Genomic DNA, 20,165 nt, shown 5'->3' with positions numbered 1-20,165 from the left:
AAAGAATCTCTCCTTTTTTTTTTTTAAGGTAAGTGTCATTGAATTCTGTCTTTCTAAAAAGTGGAATCTTGGACTTGTCTGGTGGTCCAGGGGTTAAGACTGTGTACTTCTACTGCAAGGGGTGCAGGTTTGACCCCTGGTCAGGGAACTAAGATGTCCTGCATGCCACACAGTATGGCCAAAAAAAAGTAGAATCTCACGGTTTAAATTTTATAACTGCAGGAAGTTATTTTAAAAACTGTATTTTCCTATATTGTGATCACATGATTAGATCAATAGGAAGAGATGAGATGCTTTTGTGTTTCTTGAGGCAGTCAGGACTTTGGCCAGGAGCCGTGTGTTAACCTTCGCTCTTGAACCCCTCCACAAGCACAGATTCCCAGGCAGAATTTTCTTAACTGAGAAAAACAACTGGGGAACCAGCTCTTGTGCTCTGGGTGATCCTGAATGAGCTGTGCAGATCAGGAAATTCCAGGCTAAGCAAAGAAGCCGCTCAGCAGCCTTCTCTCTGAGCCTGAGCGTCATTATAGTTCATATGACTGACAGCTGGCTCACTGTTGGGATTGTCTCTTCCTATTTCTGATGGTCAGAGAGTTTAAACACATGACCGTCAAGGTCAGGTCACTCGGAAGGGCCTCATTGTGTGTGGATTTGTTTGGGCCACGTCCAGCCTTTCCTTCCCCCTTTTCTTTTTCTTAAGATGTGTTGTTTCCAGGTCAGGAAGCCAGGGAGAAGTCCTGGCCTGACTAGTTCCTGTTGCTTTTCCTCAGAACCACAAGCAGCAGTGGCGGGCTGACCATCAGTAGCCTGCTCAAGGAAAAGGAGGGCTCCGAGGCGGCCAAGTTCACCCTGGAGGAGCTCGGCCTCATCTGTAGCATCCTGAGCACTGCAGAGTACTGCCTGGCCACCACCCAGCAGGTGAGCCACCCCGGCCACCCCCATGCCCCTCCTCTTCCTGAGCTGTCTGGGCCACTAAGCTCAGGTAGAAGACCACACAACCCCGGGCAGACCCACTGGCCTCCCCCAGGAAACAACTTGAGGTCCAGCCAGAAGACTGCCCCAGCAGCCACTGCGCAGAAGGACCACGTTAAAAGGAGACTGACCGGCCTCCTCCCTGGAGCTGTGTAAGCCACTCCGAGGGCATGATGTGCCCTCTTGAAAGAAGGTCGGTAGCCTTGTCTCCCATACGTGAAAAGCAGTAATAAGGGTAGTGGTACTAGGCCCCAGACTTGATGGTGCTGAGTCACAACCACTGGTTTTGTTCTCAAGAGGGTTACCAGGCTCAGCAAAAAACGTCTGGGCTCTTATGTGTCTCCTGAAATTTATGGAGCGTTCTCTATTCTGAAACAAATAACCATTGTTTGGATGCTGACGTTCAGGAACCGAGAATCAGGAAAGGGTGATGCCCCTGCTGGAGCTCCCATTAGCAGAAGGAAGACCCAGAATTTTCCATTTAGCCTTCAACATGGGATTAGAAATTCCTTTCCACGTTGGCTCTGGAATTCACCTAAGGTCAAGAGAAAGAAAATAACTGGAGAAGGTTCCGTTCTTCCTCCCTTTTGGGATTTCTTATTTCTGCATGCCTAGATCATAGGAAGGCAGGCATGACTTATGGTTCAGACAGTTATAGCTTGGAGCACATGTGAGCCAGAGCAAGAATACAGGAGGCCAGAGAAGAAGGGTCCCCCCAGAACTTCACAGCTAAGGTTAAGCCAGCCAGAGGTGGGGGCAGTGGTATGTCCTGCTTGGGGACATGGTCACACTGAGTCACATGGGGAATAACCTGTGAAGTTTTGGCCTTGGAGCCAGAGACAGCCACCTGTTTAGTGTCAGAACTTCCAGGGCAGGACGACAGTATCTATGAGGACCTCCAAGGCAGGGGCCAGAGTTCCTTGATGAAGAAGCACGATTTTAACTATCCTCTGTGTGTGTGCAGAAAGAGAAAAACACACATATAAATAGGGCATTTTAAAAGTAAAATAACCATGATACCAAAAAGAACTATGCAATCCATGACTCTCAATCCCATCACCCTCAAATAATCATATTAGCAATTTGGAGCCTTTCTTTCTGTGCTTTTCTGTGAACATAGTTTCATATGTTCTATAATTAACGTAATTCACTTTCATATCGTCCTGTTTTTAACATCACAGTGTTAGCATTTCTCCTGTTGCTCTAATGTCTTTCTTGCCATCATTGTTATGGTTACATAATAGTCCAATAAGGGGCTATACCATAAATCATTTAACAATATCCCTGATAATTGTTTATACTATTTCCAGTTTTTGCTTTTATGAGTAATCCTACAAAGAACATCTAAATATGGTTTGCATTATTTTTTTAAAGGAGATCCTTAGAAGTTGTAGACGTATTAGTAGATCAGAGACCATTCTGATGACTCAGTGATAGATGTAGCCAGTTTTTTGTTAAAGAAAATTATTTTTACTGATTATAAAAGTAAATACATTTTTGGTACCTATATTGTGCTCTCTCAATACCATTTTTCACTGAAGGGAACCAGTCATTCCTAGAGCAATGACTAATTCCAGGTCTAAGGAAATGTACAAGATGAACCCGGAACATCAGATCATACAAAAAGCAAGACTATGAGAGTCATATAAAAAGGACTCGGGAGCTGTAGCGGGTTTCATGGTACAAAACGATATGTCCAGGTCCTAAGCCCTGGGGCCTGTAAATGTGACCTAATTTGGGAATAGAGTCTTTGAAGATGTAATTAAGTCAGAATCTCAAGTGAGATAGTCTTGCATTTAGGGTAAGCCCTAAATCCAATGACTGGTGTCCTTAGAAAGGAGAAAGTGAAAAGCGAAAGTCGCTCAGTCGTGTCTGACTCTTTGCGACCCCATGAACTATACAGTCCATGGAATTCTCCAGGCCAGAATACTAGAGTGGGTAGCCTTTCCCTTTTCCAGGGGATCTTCCCAACCCAGGCATCGAACCCAGGTCTCCTGCATTGCAGGCGGATTCTTTACCAGCTGAGCCACAAGAGAAGCCCAAGAATACTGGAGTGGGTAGCCTATCCCTTCTCCAGCAGATCTTCCCAACCCAGGAACCAAACCGGGGTCTCCTGCACTGCAGGTGGGTTCTTTACCAACTGAGCTATGAGGGGAGCCCTTTAGAAAGGAGAGGGAGACTTAACATTAAGACATAACAAAGATGCCCACATGAGGGAGGCAGAGACTGGGAGGATGCATCTGTAAACCAGGGAGCACCAAAGGTTGCCAGCCACCACTAGCAGAGAGAGGACAGACATGAGAGAGTGCTACTTCAGAGCTCCCAGGAGGAACCAGCCCTGCCAGCCCCTTACCTTTGGGCTTTTGGCCTGCAGATTCTGTGAGAGGATACCTTCTGATTTAAGCTACCAAGTTTGTAGTAATTTATTATGGCAGCCCCAGGAAACTGATTACAGGAGCCAGCTCTGCTGGTCAAAGATGAGAATATTAACTACAGTGGATGGTAAACGTCAAATACGTTTAAATCCATATGGTTACAATGATATTTTTTTAAATTCAGTTACCACATTGGAAGATACTAAGAAATCACTGATATGAATTGAATATTGGCAAAAAGAGGGAACGTTCTTAACCTGCTTTACCTATCTGACTTGTAGCTCAGGATAACCAAATCACTGACAATGGGTAGTGTATCTTTATAGCGGATTTTCAGCAGATAAATGAAGAAGAAAAGATAGAATTCGAATAGCATTGTTTTATACCTCCTTAATGGAATAATGGATCTGGCATTGACCATCAGTGGTTGCTGACTTTACAAAAAGAGAGAAAAGCAAACATCGGGTATCTCTTGATGGAAGTACACAGCGTCCTCATGAAGGAGTTTTCTTTCTGTCTTTCATTTTTAACTGTGCCATGCAGCTTGTGGGATCTTAGTTCCTTGACCAGGGATTGAACCCAGGCCACAGCAGTAAAAGCTTTGAGTTCTAACCACTGTACCACCAGGGATATTCCATGAAGGGGTTTTCTTTTTAAAAAAAAATCTGGAGCATCCCTGGTGGTTCAGTGGTAGAGAATCCATCCAATGCAGGAGACACGAGTTCAATCCCTGGTCCAGAAAGATCCCACATGCTGTGGAGTAACTAAGCCCATGTGCCACAACTATTGAGCCTGTGCTCTAAAGCCCAGAAATGACAACTACTGAGCCCGTGTGCCCTGGAATCCGGGCTCCACAGCAGGAGAGACCACTATAATGAGAAACCCGGGCACCACAACTAGAGAAAAGCCTGCTCAGCAACAAAGACTCAGCACATCCAGAAATAAATAATAAGAAAAATCTGTATCTGATCAAGCTACAGTTTACAGGAAATACAAGGGACAGAAGAACTTGCCAGTTAGTACCTTGTGGATACAATCAGTAAAATCATACCATGAGAAAAGCTACAAGGCAAACAACCCAGTTTCCTTAAGAAAAAACACAGAGGGTTGGAGTTGGGGGGATGCAAGAAGAAATGAAGGGAGAAACCAAAGAGACTTGAGAATCCAAGCAATAAAGACTTGAAAAATAATACTTAAAATACAGTGCCAATGATGTGTCAATATCAGTTCATTAATTGTAACACATTTACTCTTAACAGCTGCATAAGTGTGCCATTCATTCCTTCAAGAGCTCTTTGTGAAGCACTTATCAGGCACCAGGCACCACTGTGAATAGAGTAGACAAATTTCTTACCATGGAACTTAGGACTAATAGAGGAGCCAGATAATATAAGTAAGGAAGTTTTGTGGGAAGTTCTAGGAAAGAAACAGATGTTGCAGTGCTAATAGAGATTGCCTCCTGAGGTAGTCAAGGAGGGCCTCCCAGAGGAGGTGATAATGGAGCGGAGACCTGAGTGTTGCCTGGAAGGGCTGGGCACTGGGGAGTGGCAAAACAAGGGAGCTGGCTTGGTGGGATGAGCAGGGAGAGGGAGAGGAAGCAGGAAGTGTCAAGGCCCTGGGAAGGAAAAGACCCTAGTGTGTTCCAGAACCTTAGGTTTTCACTATAATTAAAGCCTAGCAGGCAAGGGTGGGGAGAGCAAGATGTGGGCCAGAGAGCTAGAGAGGACCCAAATCATAATTAGAAGTTGGGATAGTTGGGTTTTATTTTCAGCATAATGGGAGGAGGCAGCTGACGGGTTGAAGCCATTGTGAGCCTGTGCCATGCTTTGTCTCCTCGGTCCCTTACAGATGTGCAGATTGTTTGTAGTTTTTCACTAATATAAACAACACTAGGATGTGAGCTTTATGAGAAGAGGGTCTTATCTGTCTACAGATCATGACAGAGCCTGGTGCAGAATAGATCAGTCGCTTAGTCACGTCCGACTCTCTGAGACCTCATGGACTGTAGCCCACAAAGCTCCTCTGTCCATGGAATTCTCCAGGCAAGAATACTGGAGTGTGTTGCCATTCCCTTCGCCAAGGGATCTTGCCAACCCAGGGATCGAACCTGTGTCTTCTGCATTGCAGGCAGTTTCTTTACCGTCTGAGCCATCAGGGAATCCTGGCACAGAATAGGCTGTCAGTAAATATCAGTTGAATTCAAGGCCACTGCAAAGAACTCCTGTACATCTCTGTACCTTGTTCTCATCAGTCATTGAAATATCTTTCTAGATGCAAAATTGCTGGCCAAAAGAGAGTGTATACTTAAATGTTTGCTTTTTAAATAAATTGCCTTCCCCAAAAGTTACATTAATTTATCCACCCCTAAGAGGTATTTTTAAATTTAAGACAAAACATTCGTTATTTATAGAGTTTCTGTGATAAATGGGTTTGGGGCTGCTCAGTGAAGCGATTCCTGGGATGTCTTGAGATATTTACAGTTCCTGGTCAGTTGTATTTTTCTTCAAGACGGCTGGGAGCTCAGCCAGTTTCCCTCCCTCGGCTGTAGGCTGATGGAGGCAAAGACCGTGTTCCTTCTGTTTACCTCAGTATCCCCAACACTTTAATTTGGTGGGGGAATGGTCCATCCCAGCGCTCAGGGAAGACTTTTGATTTTATTGCCACCTACCCCCAGAGGCTTCCAGTGTTAGTGGGTGAGCCTGCAATTCACAGGGCAGGGAGTAATCTAAAAATGGGGGTCTTTTTAAAATTAAATTTGATTAGGACTTCTCCGACAGTGCAGTGGATAAGAGTCTGCCTGCCAATGCAGGAGACATGGGTTCCATCCCTGGTCTGGGAAGATTCCACATGTCGAGGGGCAACTTATTAAGCCTGTGAGCCCCAGCTACGGAAGCCTGTGTGCCTAGAGCCTGTGCTCTGCAACAAGAGAAGCCACCGCCGAGAGAAGCCCGTGCGTATCCACTGCTTGTTGCAGCTAGAGAAAGTCCGGCAAAACAGCGAAGACCCAGCTCAGCCAAAAATAAAAATGATATAAACAACTTTTAAAAACAAATTAATTTGTCAGTGTGTCATGAGAACCAAATATAGCACAGGGCCAGAGAGCACAGGTTCTGGAGGAGATTCAGTTCCCTCCCCTCCCACGCACTGAGCTGGGTAGGCCACGCCTCCACACCCTCATCTATCAAGTGAGGATCATAATGGAGTCTTCTTCACAGGCCATGAGAATTAAATGAGCCCATACACGAAAAGTGCCCAGAATGGTACCCGAATCATCACACTCGGTAAATGTGAAGTAGTCTTACTACGGTGCTCCTTCCGATAACCACTAAGCGTGTTTCTCTCTCTCTCTCTCAGCTGGAAGAGAAACTCAAGGAGAAGGTTGACGTGAGTCTGATTGAGCGAATCAATCTGACTGGAGAAATGGACACGTTCAGCACGTGCGTACTTGCAAGTCTCTGCCCGAGACTCTTCCCTCACCCTGCCCAGAGCAGTGCGTCTCAGGACATCAGCTTAGGTCACTGCAGAACCTGAGAGGTTCCCAGAGCCTTCTGTTGAATCAGGATATCTTCACAAGCCACTAAGGAGCCTGAGAAGTTGGTGCAGCTGACCCATATCCTGCCTCCTCCCATGTAGTCATTCTTAGCTTACAGTGGTTTTATTGCTACAGTATCTATAATAATGGCCTTCTCTGGTAACTTAGCAGTGGAAGAATCTGACTGCCAGTGCAGGAGACTGGGGTTCTATCCCTGGGTCAGGAAGATCCCCTGGAGAAGGAAGTGGCCACTCACTCCAGTATTCTTGCCTGGAAAATCCCCTGGACAGAGGAGCCTAGCGAGCTACAGTCCATGGGGTCACAAAAGAGTTGGACACGACTTAGTGACTAAACAACAATCTAGGATAACAGGGAAGAACTTTCCCACCTCAGCCATCCCTGCAGGAAGGTCAGGTCCAGGACCTCCTGTCTGGCCCCCTCAATCCACAGAGGGCCAGCCTCACCTCCAGTGTTTCAGGATGTAAAGGGTGAGCAACCTGATTTTAGCCAGGGAGGCAGGTGGAGGAGTGGGCAGGGCATGGATGTATTTGGGGTGGGAGGGTGTCTGTCCAAGGAGTTCAGATGAAAGACTTTGGAATCAGTTCTTGCCCTGGTGCCACCTGGCAGGGTTTTGTCGTGGTCTTTAAGTGAGATTGGGGAAGGACAAGCTTCAGCTTTCTCATCGGCCACTTACTAAGGAAAAATCCAGATCCTCTTAGGTCATTTCCTCTCTTTCTCTCAACCTTTTTTTCCCTCCAAGGTCTGATTTAAACATTTTAGGCAAGCGTGTACTTTGGGAAAAGTGAAGAGGGATTCTGGGCATAGCAGCAGGGGAGATGAGCCACGGGATCTTGTGTCCTGACCAAGTGGGGACACACCCGAGTGAGACCAGGCACACAGCCAGAAGGAGGGTGGAGCCAAGATGCTCCTCCTTGTCATTCATTCCATTTTGAAATAAACTCGAGTTTTTCTGATGAAATGGTGAAGCTAGGTTTTGCACAGGTGCATAAAACCTTGGCAAGGGGCTATGTCAGTGGGTCATTCACAAGTCACTTCTGTAAGCCATGACCACAGTGGTGTGTTTGACTTGCAGTGTCATCTCCAGCAGCATTCAGCTGTTGGTTCAGGACCTGGATGCTGCCTGCGACCCCGCCCTTACAGCCATGAGCAAGGTAAGCTTTCAGGAAGTGCTGCCTCCTGAATGTCGGAGAGTGAGTGCAGATGGTCTCTCCTGGTCCTCACCTGTAGCTCCTGTGGGCTCTCCAGTGCTTAAAGCACCAATCAGGAGGAGAACGAAGCCCTCCAGGAGTTTCCACAGGTGCTCAATTGATCTCGAACCTGAAGTCAGTTGTTTGTCCTTTGGGAATGAGGCAGGAAGCAGGTATGTTTCCTGAGTTTGAAGGAGGGGTCGCCTTTGCTCAGCATCTGACATGTGCGGAAAACCCTTCGTGTGGCCTCCCCAAAACAGGTGAAAGTGAAAAGTTGCTCAGTCGTGTCCGACTCATTTGCACCCCGTGGACTGTAGCCCACCAGGCTCCTCTGTCCGTGGAATTCTCCAGGCAAGAGTCCTAGAGTGGGTAACCATTCCCTTCCTCAAGGCATCTTCCCCACCCAGGGATCGAACCTGGGTCTCCTGCATTGCAGGCAGATTCTTTACCAGCTGAGCCACCGGGGAGGCCCAGGTGGTGGTGTGCTTAAGGCAGTCACTTCTAACTCATCTTCGTTCCTGCCACTCAGATTTTTCCAACTCTTTGAATTCTGGTGACTGTGCAGGGTTATTTGATCAGCTTGCAGACCCTGGTTTTCTTTTCTTTTTGTAGATATTTATTTCAGTGCAGCGGGCCTCATTTGCAGCAGGCAGGATCTTTAGTTGCAGCATGGGGGATCTAGTTCCCTGACCAAGAATCCAGTCTGGGCCCCCTGCATTGGGAGTGCAGAGTCATAGCCACTGGACCAGCAGGGAAGTCCCACCTCTGGTTTTCTAATATCATCGTGGCCCGTCCGCCAGCCCGCAGTCCCCAGGCCTGTCCCTTGGCATTTCCCATGCGTGGCCTCATGTTGTTCTTTGGCTTTTAGGTGCCTATGTCTTTTTTCCCTAACATAAATACCTTGAGTGCATGGAGCACAGAGAATAGAGAAGACTGTCATATTTGTTGATTGATTAAGTTGGAAATAAGCAATTCTTCATTGATTTTTTTCCCCCCTTAACATTTATTTATTTGGCTGCCACCAGGTCTTAGTTGTGGCATATGGGATCTAATTCCCTGCCCAGGGATCAAACCCAGGCCCTCTGCATTAGGAGGTCGGAGTCTTAAAGACTGGACCACCAAGAAAGTCCCTTCATTGATTTCTAAGCCAAATAACACAAAGCCATCCACTCGTTGAGCCTTCTAGAGCAGTGGTTGGCAAACTACAACTGGTGAGCCACATCTGGCCCACCGCCAGATAAAGTTTTATTGGCAAACAGCCACACTCATTCATTGTATGTTATCTGTGGCTGCTTTTGTGCTACAACAGCAGAATTAAGTAATTGCAGCTGAGACAAGATGGCTGGCAAAGCCTAAAATATTAACAGTCTGGCCCTTTACAGAAGAAGGTTGCCAGTGCCTATTCTAGAGTCATAGCCTTTTGTAGCATTCTTACAAATTCTGCAGAAAGAACTTCTCAGGGGCCTACTGGCCAGTAGCAGAGTACAGTGGAAAGAACACTGGCTTTGGATTCAGACAAACCTAACTCTCCTCATTTTTCCTTTGGGCGTGTTGAGCAAATAACAACCTCTCTGGGCACAGGTTACCTCATCGGTATGTGAAACGGGGCTCTGCCTCCCAGAGCGTTGTGAGGATGGAGACTGGCCCAGAGCCAACAAATGTTAGCCCTCGTTCCCTCTGGTCAGGAGGAGTGGCCATGTCACAAGGCTTTGTAAGCGAGACATTCAGTCTGAATTTGGTTTTGTAGTAGGTTGTAAATATTTAAGAAAAAGAGACGTTATTACCCAAACCTTCGGGGTTTTTTATGACACTCGGTGGGGAGTCCTGAGTAGCCGATGTCACAGAGTTTCCTTTCAAAAGGCTGATCCTTTCAGCAATCAGAGGTGAATGTGTATTTCCAGCACCCAGGTGTTTACAAGCAGAAGTCTCAGAGCAGGCAGACTGAGGCTCATTCATTTTCTTAGAGAGAAGTGACTCTGAGGATTGATTCTGCAGGCTCTGATTATCCGCTCACTGCTGGTGAACGTTCCTGACATCCTCAGCGTGATCTGCTCCAGCTGCCTCCTCTCCTGCCCTGCCACACAGTTTAGGTCAGAAGGCAGCTGGAGAAAGAATTTCTACATTTACCAAAGGAAGAGTGAATTTTTTTTTTCTTCTTTTTAGTAAAATAGCAGTTGGAGGGGCTTTAACGCCCCAGGTGTTGCTTATGTGAACTGTCATTTCATTAGGTGGGTTTCCTTCAAACTGCCCCCACCACCCGTCTCTCCCCCAGACCCACACCAGCAAACACTAACAGAGACCATACCTCCAGAATCTTTTGTTTATGTCACAGGAAAACCACAGACGTGGGAACGCAGCAGCTGGGAGGCCATTACTCTGTGTCTGAATCTTCTGGAATTCTAGCAAAATGAAATCCATGTGATGGAAATGACCAGATATAAACAAGCCAAATGGTCACAAACCGATTGAACAAATACCCTGCCATTTGTGCCTGCATTCTGTTCTGTGTAGTTTCTTCAAGGATTTTTTAAAAACTTTTATGATAATGTTTATTCTTGTCTGTGATTCCATCGGTTTTGCTAGTTGAATAGTTCGATTCAGACTCTACCCAGAGCAAGGCTGGGAAAGTCGTCAACTTTATTCCAAGGTGCTTGTTGTTGTTCAGTCGCTCAGTCGTGTCCACCTCTCTGTGACCCCATGGACTGCAGCACGCCAGGCTTCCCTGTTCTTCACCATTCTCCCGGAGTTTGCTCAAACTTGTGTCCATTGAGTTGGTGATGCCATCAGTTGACCATGAGTACGTGGGTTTATTTCTGGACTCTCAGTTCTATTCCACTGATCTATGTATCTTTTCTTATGCTAGGGCTACACTGTCTGATGATTGTAGATTTCTAGTAAGTTCTAAAATCAGGAAGTATGAGTCTTCCAACTTAGTTCTTTTTCAAGATTGTTTTAGCTATTTTGAGTGTCTTGCGGGCTCACCGTTGTTTGTCTCATCCAGAGTAGCTTTCTCTCTCAAGACACCATGGCACTTAAATTAAGTCTCTACTTTGTTGTACAATTATTTTTTTTTAATCTCTGTCTCCCCTGTTAAGCTGTGAACAACTTGAGGGCTGAGTCTTAATCATTTTTTTATCTCCCCGGCACAGCTCAGTACTTGCTTAACAGTAGTACTCCTGGAATGACTTTGAAGGTAAAGAAAGCAGAAAGAACAGAACAAACGTTTGTAGACACTCACTTCACCAAAGAATGGTGACCAGTGAGACAGAGGTGGTAACTCTACTGCCCAGATTTAGCTGGGCAGAGCCGGCAGACAGTAAAAGACTGAGGCATCTTATAAATGGCAGGATCATAGAAGCCTTGAAGCCTTCAGGCACATCCAGGTGCTGTTGAGGATGAGGTGATGATCCTCAGTGGTACTTAATAGCCAGGATTCTTTCTTCACCAAGTAGCATCCTGGAGCAGACTGAAGTTGGAAGTAGGAAATGCCCACATTTAGCTGTTTGCTCCCCAGCTGTGGGCAAGAACCCCACTGCTGGTGAAGGAGAGAAGAACACAGAGGGGCAAATTTGGTAGAAAATCCACAGGAACGGCTTTAAACGGGCCAAACTCACAAGGAGGAAGCACAATACAAGTGAACTTTAGTGGTTTCTCTGAACCTGTAGACAGTGAGATAGTGTTGAGATAGTGTTATTGATAAGTTATGTCAAAATTACCCTTCAGACCGCTTTCCCCTCCCAAATTGCATCATTTTCTCAGATGAGCTCCGTGAGGTGATTAGTAAGTTGCTATTTACGGAGCGCTTTACCAGAAATCAGCACCCAAAGGCATTACTGCATTTAATTCTGACAAATATATAAGGTTCCTGTGTTAGTTCCTTCTCAGTTTTGCAGATAAGGGAATGGAAACTCAACAGATCTCTTAGTTAAAATGCAGCAGAGCCAGAATTCAGACTCAGGTCTGTCCTCTGTGCAGTAACACACCACACTTACTGAGTAAGTTAGTCTTTTGGCATATGTGGAAACTGAGGCAAAAATCAGCCTAAGTAATTTGTCTAAAAACAGAAGAATGTGGCAGTGTATGCTCAGTACTGGTGGGTTCACATGAGTGTGTTTTCATGCTTACTCGACCATGAGCTCCTCAAGCATTCAGAAGCATCCTGTTAGATACTGGTCTTCAGCTTTTCTCAGTCTGACACCATGACTTTCCTACAGGGAAGAAAACAGGTTGAGCAGCCAACCCAAGTATTGCAGCCTGCTCTGCACATTTCTCCAGAAAACTAATGGATTATCATTCTGGCATGTGTGTTACTTGGTTTTCTTTCGCATAATATGTCCAAGGCCATAGCGCTTTATAACAGCAAAGCCAAAAATAAAACTGAGTCTCCTGATTCTTGAAAAGGAAGTTGTTTGGAGTGTTTTGGTGGAAACCATGTGAAGAGTTCTGTCTTTTAAATGTAATTTCTGTGAATTCTTAAGAATTCATATGTCTCTGCCAGATGCTGATGATCAGTGTAATTTCTTTGCCTGTTCAGTCAGAGAAAGTGGTACTCAGCCGTGGAATGTATTGTAGCTTTTAACCCCTGATGTGTATATGTTGTGTAACAGAAAGGGCAACAATAAGATTGCAATCCTTCAGAATGAATGTGGCAGAAAAAGGTCAGTGACACAGTCTTATTTCCTTTTGTTGTCCAGAATAATTGGAATTCTTGAGCCTCCTAGAAATTGGAAGCTAAAGAAAGCAATTCAAGTTTCCTTAAAAAAAAGAAAGAAAGAAAGAAAGAATTAGTATGCCTGAGTATGGCCTTACAAGTAGGATTTTTTTTTTTTTTTTAATCTGTGGCTTCCTTAAGGGAACCATTGGTCCCATGGTCCTCCTCACTCTGTCCTTTTTCCTAGGGCTACTCACATCCCTAGGTTGAAAGAATCTAAGTCTCTGTCCAGAATCAAACAGACTTAGCTTTTAGCCCATTAATGGTAGTTTTAAGGGGAAAAAAAAAAAAAAAACCAGAAGAAACTGAACAAATTAAATTTCCTTACAGTCTGGCAAGTAATTTCTATTAGATTTCAAGATCGTGAACATGTACTCATTTAGGAGGCCACCTTACTATTCCCCAAAGACATTTCAAAATAGCCAGAACAGTCCTCAAATCTGTTCTCATTTCCCTCAGTTATTAAAATGTAGATCTGTTTCAGGAGGCTCTCAGGTCTCCATGGTTAAGAAATCCTCATTTCCATCTACCACCTATAATCAAGGCACGTCTTTCTTCATAAAAGATTATCTTTTTGTTATGACCAAAGCAAATTACCTTCATTATAGAAAATTACAGATTTTTAAAAAGAAGAAAATTTAAACCACCCGTAATTCCAATTAACAAACATATTTCAGTCTTTCTTCTTATGCCTATATTTTCTTTATCTATCTTCATTTCCGGCTGTGCTGGGTCTTTGTTGCTACACAGGCTTTTCTTTCTTTATGGTGTGAGGGCTTTTCATCATGGCAGCTTCTCTTGTGCAGCACGGGCTCTAGGGCAGTAATTCAGTGCATGGGCTCAGTAGTTGAGGTTCCTGGGCTCTAGAGCACAGGTTCGGTAGTTGTGAGGCATGGGCTTAGTTGCTTTGTGGCATGTAGGGTCTTGCCAGACCAGGAATCAAACCCGTGTCACCTGCATTGGCAAGCGGATTCTTGACCACTGAGCCACCAGGAAAACCCTATGCATTTATTTTTAAATAAACAAGCTTATGCTTTACATAGTATATAACCTCTTTTTCTCATTTTGCAGGTTTTAATAGTTTTCTGGGCCATTTGAGCTGAATCTGTGGTATTTTTAGTGACTGCCTAGTACTCCATAGTACAGAGTATTTACTGTTAAAATTGTAACAGTAGTTAACATTTACCATGGATGTAATACATGCCAGGCACTATATAAGAGCATCCCATACACTGTCTTTCATTAACTGTATAGATTATAGAGGTTATCATCATCCCAGTTTTATGGCTGAGAAAACTGAGGCTCAGAGAGTTTGGTCACTTGCCCAAGTCATGCATTTAGCTGGTTGCACAAACAATATTAGGACTCATGACTGGCAACTCTAGATTGTCTCATCTTAAGTACTGTCATCTGTTGCCCCTGACATGTATGTGATCATTTCGCTTTTGATGGATGTTAGGCTATTTCTGATTTTTCACATTTATAAATAGTCCAGCAGTGGACAACTTTGTGTGGGTGTGTGTTTTCTGAGCATTCATAATTATCATCTTCAGATTAGTTGCCATAAAGGAATTGCAGAGATCTAAAACTGTGTAAAATGCCAAAATTTTTGATAAATATTTTCAAATCACCTGTAAGAAAGCTTATACAAGTTCACCTTCCATTGGCCCAGCAGTGAACTAAAAAAAAAATCTTAAGCCTTTATTGCTCCACTTTCTATCCTGGATCTTACTGGTTTTCCTCTCAGAGTTAAGGAATGTGTATCCCTAAGCAAAGAAGTAAGAAGAGTCATCCTTTCCTCCTCTTCTGTACCACCAACACCACCACATCCTCTACTTTGGACAGGCTCTTCTGTACACAGATTTTGCTTGCCCCAAATTTCCTTAGTTAATTTCAAGTTCATTTCAGGTGATAACACTTATTTTGGAAAGCAGCATGATAAAGTGGAAAGAAACAGGGACTTTGGAGTTGGTCAGACCAATGTCTAGATCTTATCCCTGCAGACTTACCAGTTCATTAGGCCAGTCCCTGATTGTCCTCACATCTGTCTTATCATCCATGAAGCAGGAATAAGAATACCTCCTTCACTGCATAATTGTCATAAGCAGTAGGTTCATGGGAAAATGTCGATCATGGTGCTTAGTACATAGTAGGTGCTCGGTAGAATGTTCCTTCCTCTTTTTTATTCCCCACACAGTACTTAGTTGAGTGCTGTATTTGGGGAAGGTGCCTGAAAACAGCACACGCTTGTTGAGTGAGTAAGAGTAGCCCGGACAGACATGAGGTGTGAGCGTGTGCATGTGCGTGTGCCTGGGGCCAACATCCCAGCAGCCTCGCCCGTAACACTAGACTCTGATCGCCTGCAATGTTCCCAGACTCCACAGGTCTGAGTTTGCTCTGTACAACTTTAGTTTTGAGATAAGATGAATATGTGAGACACTGAATTCTCGGTTGAGGAAAATTAATTTCTCAGGTGACCTCTGTGCACGTTTCACATAGCCATGGAGAAACACACATGCCGTAGTAAACTAGTGTGGAGCTCCATCCTCTGATCAGTGGGGGAGTCTCTACTGGTGTAGGCATCTCCCCAGCCTTCCCTGTGAGGGGCCACCACACTCTCCTTCCACAGGCACCAAAAACCACAGGGGCTGGCAATGCCCTGAGCCCCACAACCTTCCCCTGAGGCTGTGTGGGATCCCTGGGACACTGGTATTGTAAATGGTTCGTTTCCTTGCTTGCTGTTTCTTTCAACCCTACATCTTGGTTACTGCTTCTTTTGCAAACTTGTTCTTGTCCAAATAGCACCAATGGTATTCAACCCCACCCCACTTTCTAAATAAAAAGCACAGAAGAAAAACCTTGAAGTATGGAGTTCTGTGAAGTATGAAGTTCTAAAGGTCAGATGCAAAGTTCACCTGGAAAAGTTAGAGTCTCATCTCCACTAGTGGCTTTTCGGGATGTTTCTTCTTCCAGTGCAAGCTACTGTTTTATGTCCCTTGATCACTGTGTATTTCATTAGCTTCTCCGTGAGAAACTGGGCTCCCCTTGAACTAAGGCTGAGTTAAGTACTGTTTTTTGTTTGTTTGAAATAATTAACATGTGTCTAGGAAACAGCCCAGTGTAGTGCTTGGGTTTAAGATGGGCTTGGGCTGCCTCCACTCTGCCATTGATCAGCTGAGTGACTTTGGGCCTCTTCTCTTTGAGCTTTTTCAGTCTCCTTGTCAGTAAGACTGCTGTAAGTAATATCATGTCTGAATAGCAAAGGAGATGATGTGTGCCAAATGCCAGGCCAAATGACCTGCACACAGTAGGTCTTGATGTAGGTACATTGGCACATTCGAGTTACAACCCAAACCCTAAGTCATCAAGGGGGAAGATGGCAGAGCATCCATCTGAGGCTGTGGCTGGATAGCATCACTGCTGGCTGTATTTTGCTCATTTTTTAGAGAATAGTCTGAACGATGTCAACTTTCATTGTTTTCCAGTACTTTAAATTCTTTTCTTATTCCACAAAGCTGCCTTAATTTTTTTTTTAATTTTTATTAATTTTTGGCCACACCAAGTGGCATGTGGGATCTTTGTTCCCCAACCAGGGATCAAACCCCTGACCCAGAAGTGAAAACACAGTCTTAACCACTGGACCTCCAGGGAAGTCCTGGGTGGACTTAAATTGAAACTCATGAATCCATTTGACTTTTGTCAGTACTTCATTTGTCTTGACCGATCGAGTTTGAAATGGCCTAAGTATTCAGGAAAATCGGATCTTTCATCTAGATTCCCAATGTGGACACCTACTAACATGGCCAGTGGTGGTCAAGAGGAGGCAGCTTTCCAGCGGGAACTTGAACTCTCACACCACAAGCTCCGTCTTGCCCCAGAGTTGCTTTGTAACCGATGACAGGGCATGTCACCACCTCCCACTGTGGTTGTCTTCTGTCAATGGAGAACCATCTTGTTTACGAACTTTTCGAGCTGTTGAAACATCAACTTCTGCCAGCTTGGAAAAGAGCAGTCATTACTATGGATGAGCTTTGCATTCGGTGGAGGGCGGAATTCACTGTGCGCTTGTTCCCCGGGGGCCTTCTGCCGCGGAGCTGCTGACAAGCTGGGAGTGGACAATGAAGTGTAGATGGTAACAGCACCTGCCAATTCTGGCCTCACCCTGTGAGCTCATTTAAGCCCCCCTAGGATGTTCATTGTTTGAATGGGTCACATCTTTCATATCAGATGAGAAAAGAAGTCTCTTGAATAAAACAGAAGAGGATGAGGAAAACATTAGAAGTGGCCAAAGCATTAGAATATAAAGTCAGTTCATATTAGACTTTCTACCATCTCTACATCCTTTGCTTTTATTCTTTCCCCCAGTAAAAAAATTAGAGGCCCTTTTCTTTCTGGAGCCTCATTATGAAAGCTTACATAGACTTCATGTACCTGGGCCTTGGTTTTCTTATCTGTAAAATGAAGATGGAGGTGCCTTCCAGCTTTTGCATGGTTCTGTGCTTACACAGACCCAAAGCTTTTAGGCCATAAATATCTGTTGATGTGAAGAAACATTAGGACAAAACATAGAGTCATTTGAGCTTCCCAGGAGCTGGGGGATCATCCGTGTGTACAATATGATTCTTTTAAACACATTCTCTCAGGACTGAATTTTTCCTTTCCCCAGGAGCTCTGTAAAAATAGTATTTTCTTGCCAGAAACATCAAGGCCTCAGAAAGACTGCCTTCCTTCTATGAACATATTATACAGTTTGTGTTCGGCTCAGGATCTTTTTAACAGGCAGCCCAGCTCCTTTCCGAGAGGCTGACCCTGCAGAACCCCATCTCAGTCCTGGCCGATGGTGTGAAGCAGGCTGGGAGCTGGTACCGCCCCTCTTCTCCAGTGTTTCCGGGGTGAGGTGGTGGTGGGAAGATCACACCACTGCTTCTTTTTCCATTTCACTGTGCATGTTTTTTCAGAGCATTTCCCCTAATTGTCCTCAGGTTGTGAGAACTGGAGCCCAGCAGGTGTCTCATTTTTTATTTTGTTTTTAATATGTTTACTTATTTGGCTGCGTCCAGTCTTAGTTGCAACACCCAGGATCTTCATTGTGTCCTGCAGGATCTTCCGTTGTGGTGCACACACTTAGTGGCTCCGTGGCATGCAGGATCTTAGTTCCCCAACCAGGGATCAAACCCAAGTCCTCTACATTGCAAGGTGGATTCTTAACCACTGGACCCCCAGGGAAGTCTCAGGCCTCTTGATTTTGTTCACGGCCTGCCTGGTCAGAGGCCATGCAGGACCTCTCAATGATGCCCCAGACTTGCCATCCACACAGCCCCTGCCCTGTTCCCCACAGCACTGTCTTAACCTCTGACCTGCCCCCCATATTTACAGAGATGCTCTTTCCTTAAAATCCTACATAATCTCAACAGCTCTTGGAGTAAGAGTCTAATGTTTGATTATGGAAATTTTCAGTTAGATAGAAAAGTAGAAGAAATAAGCTACCAAAGAAAGCAGAGAAAATAAGCCACAAGGATATATTGCACAACACAGGGAATATGGCCAGTATTTTATAATGACTATAAGTGGAGCATCACCTTTAAAAACCATTCAGAAGCTAACCCAACACTGTAAATCAACTATACTTCAATTTTTAAAAACTGTGAATCACTATGCAATACACCTGTCCCCGCACCTTCCGCAGTATAACGCTGTCCTCCCGCACAGGCTCTGAAGACTTGTCCCGCCTTGTCTCCATTTTCAGATGCAGTGGCAGAACGTGGAGCACGTTGGTGACCAGAGTCCCTACGTCACCTCGGTCATCCTTCACATTAAACAGAACGTCCCCATCATCCGTGACAACCTGGCCTCCACGCGGAAATACTTCACGCAGTTCTGCATTAAATTTGCAAAGTAAGTCCTGAATACCTGCATCACTGGATGGTTCTGAATGCCATGCTGACTACCAGCATGCACCCAATCCAGATGTCCCCACCATCCAAATAGTATTTTTGTACCCCAGAGAAGCATACTAATCACACTAAATTTGCTACTTAATGTGGTAAATCACAGTAACAGCAGTACAACCATCCACCCCCTCAAGAGAGGCAGAAAGGAGTCGGGGGCTTCTGTCATTTGAACTATGTGGATGTACTGGTACCCCTGCCTCCCCCCAGTTTTGGATAATTAAAATTATTTTTCAGCAGTTTCATGTATATATTTTGTCTCTCTGACTGGATAATAAGCTTTTGAGGATGGGAACCGTGAGTTCTGTTTCTCTTGAGCCTTCTCTTCCTCCACGCCCATAGCTCTTATTAGTGTGGCTGCCGGAGTATATCCACTTGTGGACACCCATGAGTCTAGGGAAGGTACCAGAAATCAGGAAGAACAGGTCAGGAAGCCAGTCCGTTGCCAAACAGGTGGAGTGAACACTGTGCCGTGTGTCTCCTGCCCATCCTCCTGTGTGGATACTTCTGGCTTGTTGTTTTAAAGCAGGGAGATGTTTTGGTCCTTTGCCAGTCAGCATCTGGCCATAGCACCGTTTTCCCCAAGGCCGGACACCATGGAGGGTCAGTGCCTCCTCTGACCAATTATCAAACAAGTGTTTTGGCAGACTTCTCAGGGAAGGGCTTTGGGATGAACGGCCCTGTCCAAACTGCTGAAGTGAGGTTATTCTCATCCAGGTCCCCAAGGACGGTTTAGGGCTCCAAGTTTCTGTCTTCCCCAGATCTCTCCCAGTTTGTGTTCAATTAAGGCTTTCCCTCCCCCTCACACACGAGCCCCTAAAGAGCAACAATTACGGAGTGGCTTGTGGCCTGAGCTCTAGTTCCCAGTGTGTCAGGAAAGGTTCGAGTGGACCCTCCCGGGAGGCATTAATGTGTGCAGGACAGCAGATGGGCCGGGAGCTGACACCCCTTCCACTCTCTGGGTGCTCATTAGCGCAGGTTAAAAGCCCTGCTGATAAATCACACTGTGACACTCCCCATAACTCCCAGTAGGAACAGCGTCTCTATAAAAATTTACTGTAACCAAGAATCTCCAGTGTGGTTGCACAGGAGCCTGATGGAGCTGATGTTAAAGCGAGGAAGGGATCTGTTTACTTCACTAGTCCCAGTACCAGCTCACCTTCTCTCAGTGCCCTTGGCTCTCACATTAAGCCCATACTGGGGAGCTGGGCATAGGATGCCATCTCTCACATCTGGAGAAGTTTAACCTGTAATCTAGAAAGTGGATCCTTAATTTAATCCATGGTACCCTCTCATCACTGTAAAATCCCAGCTGAAGACCAGAACCTTGAGATAGGGTCTGTGAGAACACTCTTCTTCAGCCAAGAGTAGTCACTGCCACCACTGCGAGGGTCTGGAGGAGACCCTGGCAGTTATCCC

The 20,165-nt window shown here is 45.2% G+C and overlaps 1 protein-coding gene and 1 non-coding gene across 2 annotated transcripts in view; one reads left to right on the top strand and one right to left on the bottom strand.

Annotated features, from left to right (window-relative positions):
* Window positions 1–20,165, top strand: part of VPS53 (VPS53 subunit of GARP complex) — a 129,056-nt gene that overhangs the window by 88,169 nt on the left and 20,722 nt on the right. Inside the window, exons 15-18 of the mRNA XM_040243825.1 lie at window positions 771–918; window positions 6,702–6,784; window positions 7,973–8,051; window positions 18,545–18,693. Coding sequence (XP_040099759.1) covers window positions 771–918; window positions 6,702–6,784; window positions 7,973–8,051; window positions 18,545–18,693 — 459 coding nt within the window. The remainder of the gene's footprint in view (window positions 1–770; window positions 919–6,701; window positions 6,785–7,972; window positions 8,052–18,544; window positions 18,694–20,165) is intronic.
* TRNAC-GCA lies at window positions 8,483–8,554 on the bottom strand. Its single transcript has one exon. It is a non-coding gene; the product is annotated as a tRNA-Cys (tRNA).

The sequence above is a fragment of the Oryx dammah genome, unplaced genomic scaffold (genome assembly GCF_014754425.2).
Source record: "Oryx dammah isolate SB20612 unplaced genomic scaffold, SCBI_Odam_1.1 HiC_scaffold_8, whole genome shotgun sequence".
NCBI lineage: Eukaryota > Metazoa > Chordata > Mammalia > Artiodactyla > Bovidae > Oryx > Oryx dammah.
Note: the sequence above shows the minus strand (reverse complement) of the source record. Positions and strands in the feature narration are given on the sequence as shown.